This window comes from Molossus molossus, unplaced genomic scaffold, assembly GCF_014108415.1.
Source record: "Molossus molossus isolate mMolMol1 unplaced genomic scaffold, mMolMol1.p scaffold_m16_p_20, whole genome shotgun sequence".
Lineage (NCBI taxonomy): Eukaryota > Metazoa > Chordata > Mammalia > Chiroptera > Molossidae > Molossus > Molossus molossus.
This window is the reverse complement of record NW_023425356.1, coordinates 19,090,698-19,107,809: the sequence shown is the minus strand read 5'-3', so window position 1 is coordinate 19,107,809 and position 17,112 is coordinate 19,090,698. Positions and strand designations below refer to the sequence as shown.

Here is a 17,112-nt window from a genome sequence, read left to right as displayed (position 1 = left end):
AGGTTGAGAACCCAGGCCAAGGATTGTCACAGGCTGTCCTGATGCAAGTATTCCACAAGGGGGCAGCATGCGCTGTGATAATCCCAGGGCATCCTTTCACCCACAGGAATCTCCCCATCTCCCCATCTCCACCACGCCTCCCATTTCCTCCTTGTCCTCTGCCTTCTCCCATGCTGCACAACTTCCTAATTACAGAAAATAACCATCTTTAAGCATAGGTCCCATCAAAACCAAGTCAGTCACATTTTAATCTGCAGACGTTTATCAGTTGTCTCTCGTATGCAAAGCTTATCATCCAGAGCTGAGTAAACATGAGAAACCCCACTCTCAAGGAGCTGATCACCTGAGGCCGACCCAAAGGCCAGTAATTAAAAGGCCAACGTGGTCATGTATGAGAGAGCCCTTCATTTTCTTTAAAGGGCTGCAAACTTCAAAGGGATTCCTGAGAGGCGCAGGAAGCCAACAGCAGATGCTGAGATGCTCAACAGAAATTTCTGGAAGGATCTGGAACCTCGGGGACATAACGAAGACAAAACTAGGTTCTGCAAGAGATAGGAAAGGAGAAGGATTGGAAAAACAGACGCCAGGGGACAGAAAAGGGGACACCAGAGTTGTTTACCTGGAAGGTAAGGTCTCCCAGAAATCACAAGGTTATGAGGCATCAGCTGAGGGGGAGGGAGGCGTTCAGACTTGGGAATGCTGCAGGTCGAGGGTCTCAGAAGCCAGGTTACTGGAGGGCCTCACTGTGGACGCCAAGGCAGGGGACGGGGCTGCTGTGCGCAGGGTGTCTCAAGACCTCAGGACGGCCAGTTGGTGGTTCCCCCAAGGATGCAAGGCATCCGGTCAAGGCTTGGTGTAGACTGAGCCCGAAGGTGCAGGACAGTGGTGTGATGTTACTGTGAATAAATTCTGGGCCATTCTAATGCACCAGAGACACAGAATGAGCAGTGAGGGGATGGAGGTGTCAGTGGACCTGTGGTCAGTAGTCCAAATCCAGACATTGTCGTGGAAGAACATCTGGGAGTCCTGAGCCGGGTGGAGGCACGGAGGGCATCACGGAGGAAGGGAGGCGCTGGGGAAAGTCAGCTGGTGTGCCAAGCCTGGAAGCCGTTGGGCCGAGGCTCCAGCTGCCCTGTGGGGAGGGGACCTGACTTCACCCGCTGGGGAGCAGCAGGTGAACAAGGCGGCTTACAGTATTCATGGTGCCCACCAAGATCCCATCGAAACCTGCAGTCAGCGCTAGATAGCACGTGAAGGCCAGCTGATCCCACCTCCTCGCGAATGGATAGGACAGTGGAGGCCCACACATGGAGATAACTTCCAAAGCCCACCCAGCAAGTCTGGCAAAGGCAGGACTAGAACCCGGCTCTCAGCCTCTCAGTCCACTGTAAGCTCTCAAGGCTAAAGGATGCAGCGCCCGGGGAAGGCCCCACAGTGTGCCCAGAACTGCATCCGTTCCAACACCTGGTATAATGTGGACAACTTAGAAGAAGGGGCAAACCTCCTGCAGGACAGCAACGGGGCTGGAGCTACAGCGGCTCTGCCTGTCACTTGTGCGCTGATCTGTTTTCAACACAGCCAAGGACACCACACCCTCTTCTCCCAGTGGCAGCCTCTGGAACCAGGAATGCCGCCCATTCTATGCCCTGCAGGAGGCTCTGAGTTTCCCCAAAGAGAAAACCCCACGCTTTACCACCCCTTATTCCAACCTCTGGCCTTGGTAGGGGTGGGCACCTACTGATGGAGCCGACAGTATCCTGCCTGGGTCAGGCCGTCCATGGCTCAGCCCTGGCCTCCCCTGAATCTGGACTAGCCTAGAACCATGGGGGCTGCGGGGGCCTTCGGACACGAGGGGACCCACGGCCAACATGGGACCCCTCTGTCTGAAAGCCATGACCCCTGCTCCCTGCTGCCAGCTGCTGCCCCTACCCTCCCAGCCCACCCTGAATCCGCACTCTATGGGCAGAGTCAGTGGCTCTGCAGATAGTCACAGGACAAGAGACCAGCTCCTTTCATGCTCACTCATGTCTTCCCACAGTCGTGCACGCCAGCATTTATTCATCCAACAAACGTCCATCCAGGGCCCACCAAGCCAGGCCCGTGTGGCACTGCGGAGCGAGTCAGGCAACAGGAGGGGAAACGAGACCTCAGGGGCCCCGCCAGCCTGCTGCGCTTTGCTCACCGTACACCGTGCTTCATGTTAATATCTTTATTCTCCTTTAAAACCAGCTGACAAATTCTATAAGCAGGAGTTTCCCTGTAAAATTCAGGTTTCCTGGACCTTTGGTAGATCCAGCAACACCTAATCCACTTTCCTCGGATGCCACGTGGCCTGAGGCTGTGGACCCGCTGTCCCTTCAGGTTAGAACGTGTCCCATTCGCCACAGCTCCCTGCTGTCCCCAGCCCTGAGGCTCCACGTTAATGCCACGTTCCGTGGTGCTACCGGTGTTCTCAGGCCCAGCCAGCACGCGGTTTACTCCAGGTACCCAGCTCCTGCACGCTGAGAACCTTGGTCCAGAGCGAAACATGCTTCAGTAGAGCAGCAGAGGGCGCTGTGGGCACATAGAAGAGAGGAGCCCAGGTGCCCGCCCCGATTTCCAGAAACCACAGATTTCCCAACAGCCTGGGGAGGGAAGGCTCCCGGCTGCTGTGTGGCTTCCTCCAGCAGCTCCAACAGCGGAGGGCCAACCCCATTAAGGAATGCCCCTGAAGTTTCCACCATGTCCGCCCAGACCAGGCTTGCACTGTTCATTCATTCATAGATGATCGAATCATTCATTCAAATATGCACTCAGCAAGCTTGGCACTGTGCCAGGCCCTGTCCTTAGCTCTCAGGAGTTCAAACGTGACTAGGAATTCGGGATATCAGGTGATGCCTTCCCCATGTATTGTGACTCATGCACCAAGGTCCCCGGCATCTCGCATGAGTGTCTGGTGCTCAACAGATACTTGTATGAATGAATGAAAAGATAACTAATAATAATGCCTCTAATGACTGAGCTCTTCCAGCTCTACATGTACTGTTTCAATTCTCAAGTTAAGTCCTGTAATTATCCTTTTTTACTGATAAGGAAAATGAAGCACAGAGAGGTTAAGTAAATTGCCTAAGGTCACACAGCCCGTCTGAACTCTAAACAATTATTCCCTGTGCCACGTCAGCAGTATAAGACAGAAGGTGCTCAGGCCTAGGGGCAGCACGCGGGCTACCTCGGGCTTTCAGAGGGCAATGCAGGGAGCCTTCGTGACAACTGGACAAAACGACTGCCAGAGGCAGAGGAGAGAACACCTTCCCTGATGAAAACAGGGAGGCTCGAAAAAGCAAAAGGTTAGGGAGGGTCCTTGCAGAAGGTCCTCCAGACACACTCCCCGGGTTGAGAGGTGGGGGGAAGGACATGTCCATGAATAAGAACTTTGCCTAAGGACCTACAGGCAATGATGGGACAAAGGCAGAATTTGCAAATAACTTCAACCCCAGGAATGGAAGTTTTGAGAGCCCGGAGTGGTTTGGGAGTGACTGTCCCAGAACAGAGACAGTTCCCAATTGGGAAGAACAGAGAAGGCTTCCTGGACCAGGTAGCATTGAACTGAGCCCTGTGGGGTGGGTAGGACTGAAACTGGGGTTCGTCCAAGTCCAGAGCTACATGTCACCAACCAGCCAAAAAGCAGAGGCAGGGATTAATTAGAGATGCGTATATGATAGTATCAGATGCCAGAAATCTGGGGAGGTGACAAGTAAAAGCCCTAACACTCGCCTTCCCCTTAAGCTTGTTAGGAGAAAGCTTACATGGGGGAATCAGGGAAAGGGGGTGTGGGCAGGGACTACAGAGGGGTTCTGGTGGTTAGCGGTCCTGGAATTTGAGTCTCTGTGGGGGTCTTGGGTCTTGATAAAGGTCTTCATTGCTGGTGCCTGAACAGGAGGGTCAGCATTCTGAGACCGCTCAGGCAGTGGTCGGGTGTGCATCATCCCAGTGTCTCTGAGACCTAACCGATCAGCCTCCGACTCCTGGAGGCCAGGCACGTCAGTTCAGGGCTGGGTTAGAAGTCTCTTTCTTTCCTGGTCAGCTGAGAACCACAGCAACATCTCAGCCAGCAGGTCAGGTTAAACATATACAGTTGGTTAATCAATTCCACCTTCTGCTAGTAAAAGGGTGGGAAAGGAAGAGAAGAGGAAAAAAATAAAAATCATTTTATTCTACCCTTGTACCATATCAATCCCCGCTGTCAAGTTTTTCTCCAAATCGGTGGAGTTTTTTAATTTTCTGGGGGAATGAATAACCTGAGCCTGTTGTAAAGCAGAGTTTCGTGAGTTAGAGATATATTCCTTAGGGGCACCTACTGGGAGAAACAAGCATAAGGAGTTTCAAAACAATAAAGACAAACACTATAATAAAAGTAAAACACACTGGTAAACCTAAATTAAAATTCTTCCTAATATGGGCCTGAATCCTTGTGGTATTTATAAAAACAGACTTGCAAACCAGTCTTCAGTTCCTTCCAAGAGAGGGGTGTGGTGGTCTAATGTTTGTTGAATCCAGGTAGCCTAGTGCTTGATTTTGGTGATGCTTGTTTCTTTTTTTTAAATATGTTTTTATTGATTATTTTAGGGAGAGAGAGAGAGAGAGAGAGAGAGAGAGAGAGAGAGAGAGACACTGATGAGAGAGAAATATTGATCAGCTGCCTCCTGCATGCCCCCACCGGGGATTTGGCCCACAACCTGGGCATGTGCCTTGACCTGGAATCGAACCAGCAACCTCTTGGTTTATGGGTCAATGTTCAAGCACTGAACCATACCAGCTGGGCAAGGCGATGCTTGTTTCTACCTGAGCCAAGATGTTAAGTACAATAAGAGACAAACACCTCCTTGTTCAAGTAGTAAGTAATTTAAGACAATGTGATTACTTAGGACAACAATAGCCAAAGAATTTAGAGAACTTTGGAGATTAATGACTGAGTGGCAGCTTCATTGGCTCTTGTGATTAAAGTCTTAGATTTCAAAGTAACTGCTGATGTGTAGCTATTTCCTACCGGGGTGATAGAGAACATTTACATAAATATGTATCACCACCTGGGATTTCTCCGGCCATATCTCGGGCCACTCGAGGGAATACAGCTCACCCTGGGTCACATCTGCCCCAACAGTTTTACTTACTTGCTTGTAGATCCCAGGAGAGAATAGTTTTTTTCCGGGTCCCCCTGAACAGATTACAAACATCTGGGCTGCAGTGTATGTTCTGGTGGGACCTGAAGACAAAATGCCGCCTCCCTGAAGAAAAGGTCCCTGGGAAGCCGGTCCCGACGCGTGGGCCGGCCTGCCACATGAAGGAGCTGTGTCCAGTCTAAGGCAGGGGTGGGGGACACCCAGCCCACGGGCCACATAAGGCCCTCGCAATCATTTGGTCTCGCCCTGCCATGGCAACTGCAGGCAGAACTCGAAATTCAATAAATCTAGGAAGTTTTTTGTTTTTCTTTTAATCCTCACCCGAGGATATGTTTCCATTCATCTTCAGATAGAGTGGAAGGGTGGAAGAGAGGGAGAGAGAAACATCAATGTGAGAGGGACACATCGACTGGCTGCCTCTCGCACGACCTGACCAGGGTCGGGGACGAACCGAAACCGAGGTAGCACGCTTGGCCGGAATCGAACCCGCGACTATTTGGTCTGCAGGCCAATGTTCTAACTGCTGAGCCCAACTGGCTAGGACTAGGAGCTTTTTTCATAGCAACATACATTTATATTAAGTGAATCATAATAATAATGTAAAGTTTGAGGAACAAGCAAGGAAAATTTGTTGCGGAATAGACACGACACATACAAGTACGTGACAGCACACACACCTGTGCCTCTCGACGGCTGCCCCCAGCCCATCTGCCTGTACTGCGGTGACTCAGAGGACAGTCAGGGCCAGGCGGGCTGGAAGTGCACACATTACGAAAGTACTAACACACTGGCAAAACCACGGTGATCTGGTGATGATGCGATATGATGAGATAAGATGAGATGAGTCCTCAAGACCTTGATGACCTTGCCTCAGATGATTGACAACGATGTGGACTTATTTGTCCACACAGACGATAACTCCAATCCAACCTTTATCTACACGTCCACATTCAACAATCCTCTCAAAAACTGAATCTCAGATGAAGATGAAGGAAATTACAGTACACAGAACAGACCTCAAGTGTCGATGATATGATATGTTCCAAATCCAAGATGCAGGATTAGAACGGCGATCAAAGCAAAATAATCACATTGCTGGCAACACACACACTGGATCGTTATTAGAACTTGAGGGGTGTGACATCCTACAAATGGCCACTACAAAGAAAAGGTCATGCAGTGTCAATCTTTCCAAGAGAAATGGACAAATGATTATGTTTTTGTTGAAGTCAAAGGCCTAGTGTGTGGCGATGCGTTAGCAGTAATAAGAAAAAAAGCCAATCTGGAGCGTCATGACAGCTCAAAACACGCTAAACTCAATGAAGTGGGAGGCCAAATGAGTCTGGGTAAAATCAATGCTCTTCAGCGGAGTTTGGAATCACAAGTGCTTTCACTAGGCCTTGTGATCAAGACAAGTTATTCAGACGAGTTATGTAGTGAGCGAGCTAATGGCAAAGCTGAGGCCTCCTGCGGAGGGAGAGTCTGTGACAGAGTGCGTGGGGGCTGCAAGCTGTTAGCACCAGACGAAGTAACATTGTTTCAGTGTGAGTTTCTCTCGGAGAACAGACTCGGATCAGATTTAGCACAAGATATTTTTAAAAACTGAAGGATTTTGCAAGAGATTTCCAGTTTTTCTCTCTGGTTTGTGTGAGACAGTGAATAAAACAAATACTGCCCAACTGGCTGTTTTCACTCTTGGGATACCTGCAGTTTGACACGTGAGAGGAGCTTGTTTTATGAATGAAAAAACTTGAGCTAACATTTGAAAAGTTAAGTGGCCTTACTATAGATGGCGCTCCAGCCATGGCTGGCTTCCAAAAAGGGTTACTTGCATTTGTCAAGAATGAACTGAATTGTCTCAGTCTTGATCCAAGTGACTTAATTATACGCCACTGCATCACACACCAAGAGGGTCTCTGTGCACAGTCGTTGCAGCTCAACAATGTGATGTCAAGAGTAGTGTCCTGCATAAATGTTGTCAAAAGCAGAGGGTTTAATGGCTGCCAGTTTAAGGAGTTACTGAATGATCTTGACTCTGAGTACGGTGATCTTGTTTATCACTGTGAAGTGTGGTGGCTGAGTCGTGGGAACATGCTCATGAGGTTTTACAAGCTTTGGGATGAAGTCAAGCAGTTCATGGAGATGAAGGGAAAACCTGTCAGGGAACCCAGTGACAGCAAGTGGCTGTGTGGTTTACTGTTCATGGGGGACACTACCAAGTGCCTCTCAGAGCCCAACCAGCTTCCGAGCTCCCTGCTTTCAAATGTGAAATCATTCAAAGCTAAATTAAGGTTGTGGAAAGTGCAACTGGAAAGGAATACACAGTGCATTTCCCCACTCTGGAAGGACAAATGCCTTCCAGACACTTGAATGTGCTGGTGACTGTGTGAAACTAATTGAAGCATTTAAAGAACGAGTCAAGGATGTGAAAAGTAAACAAATGGAATTGAACATCTTGGCTACATCCTTTCATTGTGGAACCAGCTGATGTGCCTGATAACCTACAACAGGAGCTCATTCAGCTGCAAAGCGACGATGATCTGAAAGGTAGGTGCAACAACCTCCCACTGCTTGAGTTCTATGAACGTTACATAAGCAGCGATGAATTTCCCACTTTGAGGAGACAGGCACTGAAATATGCATCCGTGTTCAGAACAACTTACTGCTGCGAGCAGTTCCTTTCAAAACATATCGCAGAGTCAACTGTGCTTCAGACTGACCAGCACAAACCCTGAAAAGCAGTTGCAAGTAGCAACGTCATCAGGACCAGTACCATCACACCTCTCACCAAAGAGAAGCAGTTCCAGCCGTCACATTAGGTTTGAGTTAATGAAATGTTTGACCAAATACAGCGGGTTAATTATTAAGTGGATAATTTTGAATGGCCGGGGAAGGATGTTATAAATATCCAAACGGCACTTGGCAGATAAAAGGTCCCCCGCCGCTGGTCTGAGGTCTCCCAGCGACACCCCAGTGGCCTGAGGAAAGCTTGGTGCTGTAGTGCTCCTGAGGCCCGGCCGCTGCGGCCGAGGGGGACCTTCACTCTGTTCGTTGGATATTCACTGCCAATAGGTTGCTCCGGTGTTAACTGAGAAATTAATTAATTTGTCCACACTGTCCACTGTACCCAGGGCTTTTATGAGGAAATAACGATGGATCCTGAAAGATCAAGAGGACCTTCTGGGCTTGGCTGGAATGAGAGCAAGTTGCCTGCAGCTTGAGCATCTCCGGCGATGTCATCAGGCACACAGGTAAATTCTGCAAACGGACACCGCCTCAGGAAAAAATTTAGCTCCTACTAAATCCTAATCCAAGGATGGGAGGAAAAAATGAAACGTCGTCTCAGAGGATTGAAAACAACTGGAAAGATCCAGAAACCACTTTGGTCCATGTGTGGAGAACAAAATTTTGCAGACAGTTAACTGTACTCGAGTCCACTGTCCACAACTGGGCGTTGTGATTTCTACTGAAACAGTTTCTTCTCCCCTTAAAATTATCCTCATTTTTATGAAAGAGGTAAATTAAGACTAATTCATTTACTGCATGCGGTCCAGTTTCAATTCAGACTGATTATTTGCTTAAACACAATAGGAACAGGAAGTAATTATATAGACTTCCTTAAATGTGCTTTGCTGGACTCTTACAAGGAGTCTCCAGACTGAGCTTTAATTAGTCCCAAAGGGCAGAGAAGCCAAACCACCAAGCTGCCACCAGGCTTTGCCTGCAATACCCGTCACGTGGTGAGTTCCTGAGTTCCCGAGATTCCTAGAATGTCTTCAGTTCGTCCTTTGCCATCTCCCAGGAAAGAGCCCTCGTTCCTCACTGGGAATGACTGCCACGAGCCACGTGAGCCACGCGAATGAGCCACGTGAATGAGCCACGTGAATGAGCGAGGCCCCAGGCCACTTCTCCAAGGGGCCTGTATCGGCTTCAGAGTCGGTCTCCACTCCTTCACGCTTCTGGTGACATCCAGCGTCCAGGCATGTTTCTCTCAGACACGACATTCCAGTCAAAGTCTTGGGTAATAAAAGCACAATTGGAAACTGGCTTTATGTGTCCTGTTATGAAGAAATCAGATTCTTATTGGATTTATGCAAATAAACCTATTGCCATGAGAATAATAAGGACAGGTTTCCAAATTCCAGAAGGATCAGACAGAGAGAAAAATAAATATGCCTCAATATTGCTTGTTAAGGTACAATTTACCAAATTGCTTTAAAAATAAGTTTCCTTATGTCTAGGAAACAAAAAGATTAAAAATCAGCAATAGTTACAAAAAGTTACAAAAACTACAAGCATCTTCCCTCCATTCAGTCCCTCAGTCCCGTAACCAATTTTTGTTTCTTCTGAATATTTGCAAGTACTTCCATACATCCAGATCGTCCATAGAGTTCTAGTAATCTCCATCCAGTTCAAGAGTACGATCTGAAAATGTATTCTCAGAGACACGTAATTTAAAATAAGTCAGAGTCCTTTCCAGTCAAGTCTTACCCAGTCAGACTTGAGTCCAATGACTCCTCAGAGACCTGTTCACAGCTCTGAAGAACCAAACCTAATGCCAGGCCCAGAGCAGAACTGGTTACCAGATTTCTGTTACAGAACACCTGATATGATGTCGACTTATCCAGATTTGGTCTGTAGGCCACAGACAGCCAAAGGCCTAAAACCAGGCAGGCCCTCTTCCCTCCAAGCACACATCCAGTCTCGTTAAGCAGGTGAAGTGAGGGGAGGCGCTGAGGTCTGGAGACCAAAGACCTCCCTTGGCAAAACCACCAGGCAGCCACGGAGATCTTGGCTCAGGGTCGGGGCTCCCCTGTCCAGGCGTCCTCTGGGACTCCCCAAAAGCCTTGCTAGGACCTACTGGAGAGCCCCAACATTGTTCAGGGGGAGTCACCAGAAATTCAAACGAGTTCAGCGGAGTCCCCGTGCTCCTGCTACTTGTCATCACCCAGTCAAAAAGCAGAGGCAGGGATTGGATTACAGGTGTGTGTTTGACAGTATCAGATGCCAGAAATCTGGAGAGGTGACAAGTAAAAGCCCTAACACTCGCCTTCCCCTTAAGCTTGTTAGGAGAAAGCTTACATGGGGGAATCAGGGAAGGGGGTGGGGGCAGGGACTACAGAGGGGTTCTGGTGGTTAGCGGTCCTGGTATTTGAGTCTCTGGGGGGGGGTCTTGGGTCTTGATAAAGGTCTTCATTGCTGGTGCCTGAACAGGAGGGTCAGCATTCTGAGACCGCTCAGGCAGTGGGCAGGTGTGCGTCATCCCAGTGTCTCTGAGACCTAACCGATCAGCCTCCGACTCCTGGAGGCCAGGCACGTCAGTTCAGGGCTGGGTTAGAAGTCTCTTTCTTTGCTGGTCAGCTGAGAACTACAGCAACATCTCAGCCAGCAGGTCAGGTTAAACATATACAGTTGGTTAATCAATTCCACCTTCTGCTAGTAAAAGGGTGGGAAAGGAAGAGAAGAGGAAAAATTAAAATCATTTTTATTCTACCCTGTACCCCTATCAGGACTGCACCTCACCGTGGCTGGAGGGCACACCAGAGGCGAGAGCACCAAGGACAAGGCTCAGGGGCCCCGTGGGCGCCAGGGGAGGGGCAGGAGGAGAGGTGGACCAGGCCGGGCAGGGCCGTCAGGTGCTTTGCGTGCTGTGCTCAGCAGCCTGGCTCTCTCCCCGGGACATGGGGAGCTATGGAGTCTTGCAGCCCAAGTGGCAGGTCTTGCCCAACATTAAAACAGTTGTCTTCGTGTTATAAGCTTCTTAAGGGCGTGGTTCCCACAGTTGGGAGCAGGATTTAGAACAATCATGTTGACAGCATCTAGAAACACTTAAGCCCCGAGGATCTCACCTAGACTGCAAGAGGGAGGTGTAATCCGATCACCCTCAGCAGAAACCAGGATATCTGGGCCCAATTCCTGCTATGTCACCAGCCAGCTATGTGACCCTGCGCTGACACCTGCCTGACACCTCTCTGGGTGTCAGTCTCTTCATCTGCAATATTAGGGGGTTGACTATCCGCCCCCCCCCCCCCCCCGCCCTTCTAACCTGGATTCCCTGCTGTGAATCTAAAACCTCCATTCCAGCCCCTCGCCCTGGGGAACAGCACTGATCCCAGAGCCAGGGAGGGGAAGGTTCGGCCATGCCTGGTGCTCACATCGGGGGGCAAAGCTGGCCGGGACCCCCAAGGATCCCCAGCCCTCCTCCGGCCACTGGCTATCAGGAGGGAGGGAAGGTGCTCCCTCAACCAGGCAGCGTCAGGGTCAGGGGGAGGAGGGGTACCCGAGGAGAAACAGCTCGCCAGGGAAGGCAGCAGAGTAGGGTGGAGGGAAGTGAACTAACCAAGCAACTTCCTCCCCGACCAGCTCCAGGCCCAAGACTGGGAATTTCACAAAAATACAGAAGGATCTATGTGAACATTTCCTGTCCCGCCCCAGCCAGCTTCCTGGCAGCCCAGCTGGGGTTACCACATGCTCACCTGTGAAGCAATCTTCCCACTAGAGGGCTGCGTCGGCCCGGGAGGCCTATAAATGCTGGGCTCACAGGACACTGACAAACCTCTCTGTGTGACTCCTCAGCTGAGGTAAGTAAGCTGCCCGGCCCTGGGCAGGAGCCTGCCTGGAGTCCCTCACACCTTCTACCCGCCTTCCTTCCTAACCCTCCTGGGTTCACTGCTCACCTCGCAGCTTCCGTCACACGACTGTGTTTGGCCATGTCCTGCTGGGCCCCCTGCTCTCAAGGGCTCTGCTTTGTGACATTCTGCAGATATCCTAAAAATGATTCCGCCCATGTGTGGGACAGGCTTATTTCCCAGCTGAATAAAAATCGCTTTCTTCTTTTTCTGTGTTCCCCCTCCATTTCTGCGAGCAGCCAGGGGAGGTGCCTTTTCCTTTGGGCACCTGACCCCTGGCTTCTCCTTTGCTCACAGTACAGGAAGCCGGCCACCATGTCGTCACTGATGGAATGCAGCATCGAGACCATCATCAACATTTTCCACCAGTACTCCACGCGCCTGGGGCACCCCGACAGGCTGAACCAGAGGGAGTTCAAGCAGATGGCGAGGAAGGAGCTGCCCAACTTCCTCAAGGTAGGGCTGGGCTCCTGGCCGCCTGACCCGGCCTGGCGACAGTCTGAGCTAAGGGTAGAGGGTGGGGGTGCCGTCTGCAACGCTTGAGGGGAAAAGTCTAGCCTTCGACCCAGTTCCAAGTACGACTGACTGACCCTGTGCTGTGTGCCGGCCCTGTCCCGGGAGAGACACACAGCAAAGATGCTGACCGACAAAGCACAGATACATCCAGTGCCAGTGTGTGCCCCAAAGACAGAGAGATGCGGTGGGTGAGTTGGGCTGGGCAGGGGAGTGGTGATGAGTTAGGTGGACAAGAAGGGCCCCTCTGAGAAGGTGGCATTTAGCTGAGACCTGGGTGTTGAGGAGAGAAGCAGGTGAGGAGTAGCCTTCGCAGAAGCCAAGGAGACTAAGCCTCAGGTGGTCAGAGGAGACCCCAGGCCCTCTGCTGGTCAGAAGGTCTCTGCTAGGGAATGAACGGCCTGTGCAAAGCCCGCCCAGCTCGGGCATGTACACAGCAGTCAGGACCGTGTGATGTATTTGCTGATCTAAAAAGGGTTAGGCAGTTCTGGGGAAAAGGAGGATTTGTTCTATCAGAAGTTTTGTTTCTTTACACATGTGGGGACTTTGGGGAGCAGAGGCCTGGACTAAGAAGGGTGGTGGGCGTGGGTACCAGTCTCAGTTCTATTCCTGGGCGGATGTCCTGGGCCAGTGGGCAGCCCGCCCTGAGCTACCCCCACCGGGGTGGTGCAGAGAGTTGCAGCAGTTGGAGATGTTAGGGACGCGGACAGCTCCCCGTGGGTGGGGCCTCACTCAGCAAGCAGGATGCCGCATCCACAACAGAGGGTAGTGCCGGCAAGACTTCCTCTGCTTGAGGCCTGGGCCTGCTCATCTCCACCCCTCCCCCCTGCCCGGAGCAGAGTGACAGGCCAGGAGGGGGAGCTAGGACCTTGCCAATGGCTGCGTAGGAGTGACTGGTCATCCCCAGGGCAATGGCACATGTGCAGAAAACACAGGCCGTGCAGAAGCATAGCAGGAGGGAAGGGCCTTGGAGATGAGCCGGGCAGCTGCAGGTTCCAGAAGGGACTTAGCTGAGGTGCCCCAGCCAGCGAGTGGCATAGCTGGAAACCATCCCTGGAGCTCACCTCCCCTTGCACACCCCACATACTTCATCACACCCTTTGGGGTCAACGGAGCACCCACACTGCTCTGTCCCTACACAAGACCCCAATCATCTTGTTTTCCTCAAGTGGTTCCTGTTACACAGGTTGAAATGAGTGTCAGTAATTTGTAACCGCGAGAGGGACGGGAGGGGCGAAGTGGACAGGAGCTGAGGGGCTGGGACCAGACTGGTTCTGGGGCAGACCTGGTGGTGTGCAGAGTAACTGCAAAGTAACCAGCAGCCTGTTGATGGTCAGTTTTAAGTTTGGGACTGAGGTCCAGAAGCCAGTTCTCCCAGTGACTTGGCCTTCGGGTCTTGTGCTGTGCCACCCAACCCTGGCCCTGACCCTCCTGTCTCCCAACTCACAGAAGGAGAATAGGAAGCCGGGGGCCGTGGAGGACATCATGGAGGACCTGGACACAAATGGAGACAAGGATCTGAGCTTCGAGGAGTTCGCCATCCTGGTGGGCCGGCTGACGGAGGCATCGCACGAGGAGATGCACAAGGGTCACCCCAAAGGGAAAGGCCACAGCCACGGGCCAGGCTTCGGGGAGGGCCAGGGCTCCTGCCAAACCCAGGGTGGCCACAGCCACAGCCATGGTGGTCACAGCCACAACCACTAATCAGGAGGCCAGGCCACCCTGCCCCTGCCCAACCAGGGCCCCAGGGCTGTGTGCACACAGCTGAGGCGGTGGCCCTTAGCTGCAGGGCTGGGGGCTGGGATGCAATAAAGTGTTCCTCCAAACCAGTGCTCTGTGTGCTTCCTCCGCCCCCTCGCCACCTGTCTTCCCCGGGGTCTGGGCTAGAGGCCCGATGCCCCTGGACTGGGGCCAGGCCCCTTCAAGCAGCAAGTCGTTCTGTTCTGAGCCCCTTACTCTCACCTCCCTGAGCATTTTCTCACCTCTGACCTCAGGCCTTACTGCTCAGGTCCTAGTCACCCCAACCTAGCTCAGGACTTTCCTATCCAACCTGTCAAATCGGCCCTTGTCACCACAGAAAGCAAAAAGGGGGTATCCCATCCCCTCGACATGGCAGCCACCACCACCACCACCCAGCCACAACCTCTTCACCCAGTGCTGACCACACAGCCGGGTCTCTTCTAACCGAACCTGGTTCGGCGGAGGCCGCAGACAGCGCTAGGCCCGCCGGCCGGAGGAACGGGAGTGTGGGCACTGGCGACGGGCCAGGCTGGGTGCTTAGTCACAGACGAAGTTCCAAATCCACCACAGCAGTCTCTCAGAGGAGCTCTCTCGTCCTCCCCATGGACCCCGGGGCAGGGGTGCACATGAGTGAAAGTCGGGGAGTCCAGCCCACACTCAGCAGCCCCAATGAGGAGGTTAGATCTGGGTCCAGAGAGCCTTTTGGGCTTGAAGATTCAGGTTCTAAGCCTGAAGGCAAACTGCCCTCCCTGAGGGGACCGAGGTTCCTCCAGGCCCTGGTCAGTCGCTGATTGCTCAGGCCAGCAGGGACACTTGCTTCTGTCTGCAAAACCTGCAGTTGGGCCCTGGCCGGTTTGGCTCAGCGATTAGAGCGTCGGCCTGCGGTCCAGAGAGACCTGGGTTCGGTTCCTGCTAAGGGCGCGTACTTCGGTTGCAGTTTGTCCCCAGCCCTGGTTGGTTGTGCAGGTGGCAGCCACTCGATGTGTCCCTTTCACATCAATGTTTCTCTCTCTCCCTCCCTCCTACTCTATCTGAACAAAAAATGGAAAAATGTCCTCGGATGAGGATAAAAAAAAACAAACCTGTAGCGGGGCCTTGCTCCAGACCCACCGCTCATTTCGAGCCCTCCAGTGACGCCGCTGCCTTCTCTCCCTGCCCTCTGGCCTGAGAACATCACCCCCAGCCTTTCCCAGTGTCCCACCAGGGCAGGGTGGGCCCTTTAAAGACCACAGCCCAGATCAAGGGTGTCTGCCCCGCCTGTCCTCCCACAGAGAAAAGACCGACCGAATGAGTATTTGGGGGAGCTGGAGGACTGAGTCATCTACCCTCCTGCCACCAGTGAGAAAGCAGCCCATGGTGGTGGGGTGGCCACGATGGGGCAGAGAGGAAAGCCCCTGAAACCGTCTTCTCCAGGGGCTGCTCCGGCGCCTGCCCAGTGCTGAGCATGGAGACAGGAGCGCGGTCAGGTGTCAGACCCCGCCCTCCCACACTGCCTGGCTGCCGGCCCTGCTCAAGGGCCCGGGCCTCTGCTGCCGGAGCAAAGGCGCGAGCTCCCACTGCGGGGCAGGGGGTGCTTCCAGGAACTGCTCCTGGCTCTGAGCTTGGGGGACCGAGCTTAGAAGCCCCCAGTTCCTTCCCTGCCTGGCTTGGGGATCTGACCGCTGGAGACACTCACATTCTGACACCTCTGCTCAGCTATTCTGCTGCCCCGTAGGGTCGCCCCTCTGCCTGCAGCTTGGTAGGGGAGAGAGAGCCAGCCTGAGAGTTGGGAGGCCTGGGTTCTGTCAGTGGCTTTGCCAGGACTCCATGCTTCAGGTAAAGTAGGGAGGGGAGGGGAGGGGAGGGGAGGGGAGGAAAATAGAGTGGGGTTAGGGCTATGGTGAGGGTGAAGTAAGGTAGGGGAGGGGAGGGGCTTAGGGTGGGTTAAGATAGGGGAGGATAAGGTAGGGAACAGGAGAGAAGGGGAGGGGAGGGGAGAGAAAGGGGCAGGGGATGGGAGGGAATGTGTCACACATATGTTTGTGAATCCGCCTCCCCCTTGACTGTGAACCCACCATCCATCTTATTCTCTGTTTTTTTTATCCTCACCTGAGGACATTTTTCCATATTTTGTTCAGATAGAGTGGGAGGGAGAGAGAGAGAGAGAGACATCTATGTGAAAGGGACACATCGAGTGGTTGTCACCGACATGACCCTGCGGGGACAAACTGCAACCGAGGTACATGCCCTTAGCAGGAACCGAACCCGGTTCTTTCTGGACTGCAGGCCGACGCTCTAACCGCTGAGCCAAACAGGCCAGGGCTATTCTCTTTTTTATTCCCAGCACCTCGAGTAGTGGCTGATATATAGTAGGTCATAGTAGGTTCTCAACAAATACTGACTGTACAGCTGTTCTGATTTCTCTCGTGTTCCATGAGTGAGACGCGTGTGGAGAAAGGAGGGTGGGATTAAGTGCAGCAGATGGGAGGCTTCTGGGATCACCAGTGAGCCGCACACTGGCAGGTAGGGGGCAGCGTGCTGACGGAGCTAAAGCCCCTCCCCAGCTTGACTCCTTCCGGCCTTCATCTATTATGCACTAGAAGCTTCCATTTGAAGGAAGGAATTTGTCTAGAGAAAAAGTTTGAAATTGTTGATTTAACCCAGCCTGCCCCACCCCCACGCTTAAGTGAGTCTCCCGAAAATCCCCGCCAAGTGGTTGGCAGTGCCCGCCTCGCACCCCTCCAGGAAAGGGAGCTTTGTCCTTTGCCAATGACACAGAAAGTCCTTCGTTACACTGAGCCAGACAGTCTCCCTGTACCTGCTGGGTATTAATGCCCATTTCCCTCCACATCCACGGGGTCACAGGAAAACCCAACCCCTTCCCACCAACACCCACTTCTTCAGAACATTTCCCTCAATGGCATCCAGGCTCGCTCTGACCTCTGTACCACCCTGGGGTCTCTGTGTCACTGCCTCCAGGAAGACTTCCCTGACTACCCACCTTCCTCAAGTATACAGAGGCTTCCCTGGCCAGGCCCATCGGACTCGCTGATACAGTGATACCTCGGTTCTCGAACATAATTCGTTCCAGG

General features: G+C 52.4%; 1 protein-coding gene across 1 annotated transcript; it reads left to right on the top strand.

The window, feature by feature from the left end:
- Window positions 1–11,605: 11,605 nt before the first annotated feature.
- On the top strand, window positions 11,606–14,130 carry S100A9 (S100 calcium binding protein A9). Its single transcript, XM_036273551.1, has 3 exons — window positions 11,606–11,740; window positions 12,086–12,244; window positions 13,751–14,130. The coding sequence occupies exons 2-3, from the start codon at window positions 12,104–12,106 to the stop codon at window positions 14,003–14,005; spliced, it is 396 nt and encodes a 131-aa protein (XP_036129444.1). The 5' UTR covers window positions 11,606–11,740; window positions 12,086–12,103; the 3' UTR covers window positions 14,006–14,130.
- Window positions 14,131–17,112: the final 2,982 nt, after the last annotated feature.

Coding starts and splice junctions, on each gene's coding strand:
- S100A9 (XM_036273551.1), top strand. CDS start 12,104: ATGTCGTCACTGATGGAATGCAGCATCGAGACCATCATCAACATTTTC. Junction 12,245..13,750: donor AGCTGCCCAACTTCCTCAAG/GTAGGGCTGGGC, acceptor CCCAACTCACAG/AAGGAGAATAGGAAGCCGGG.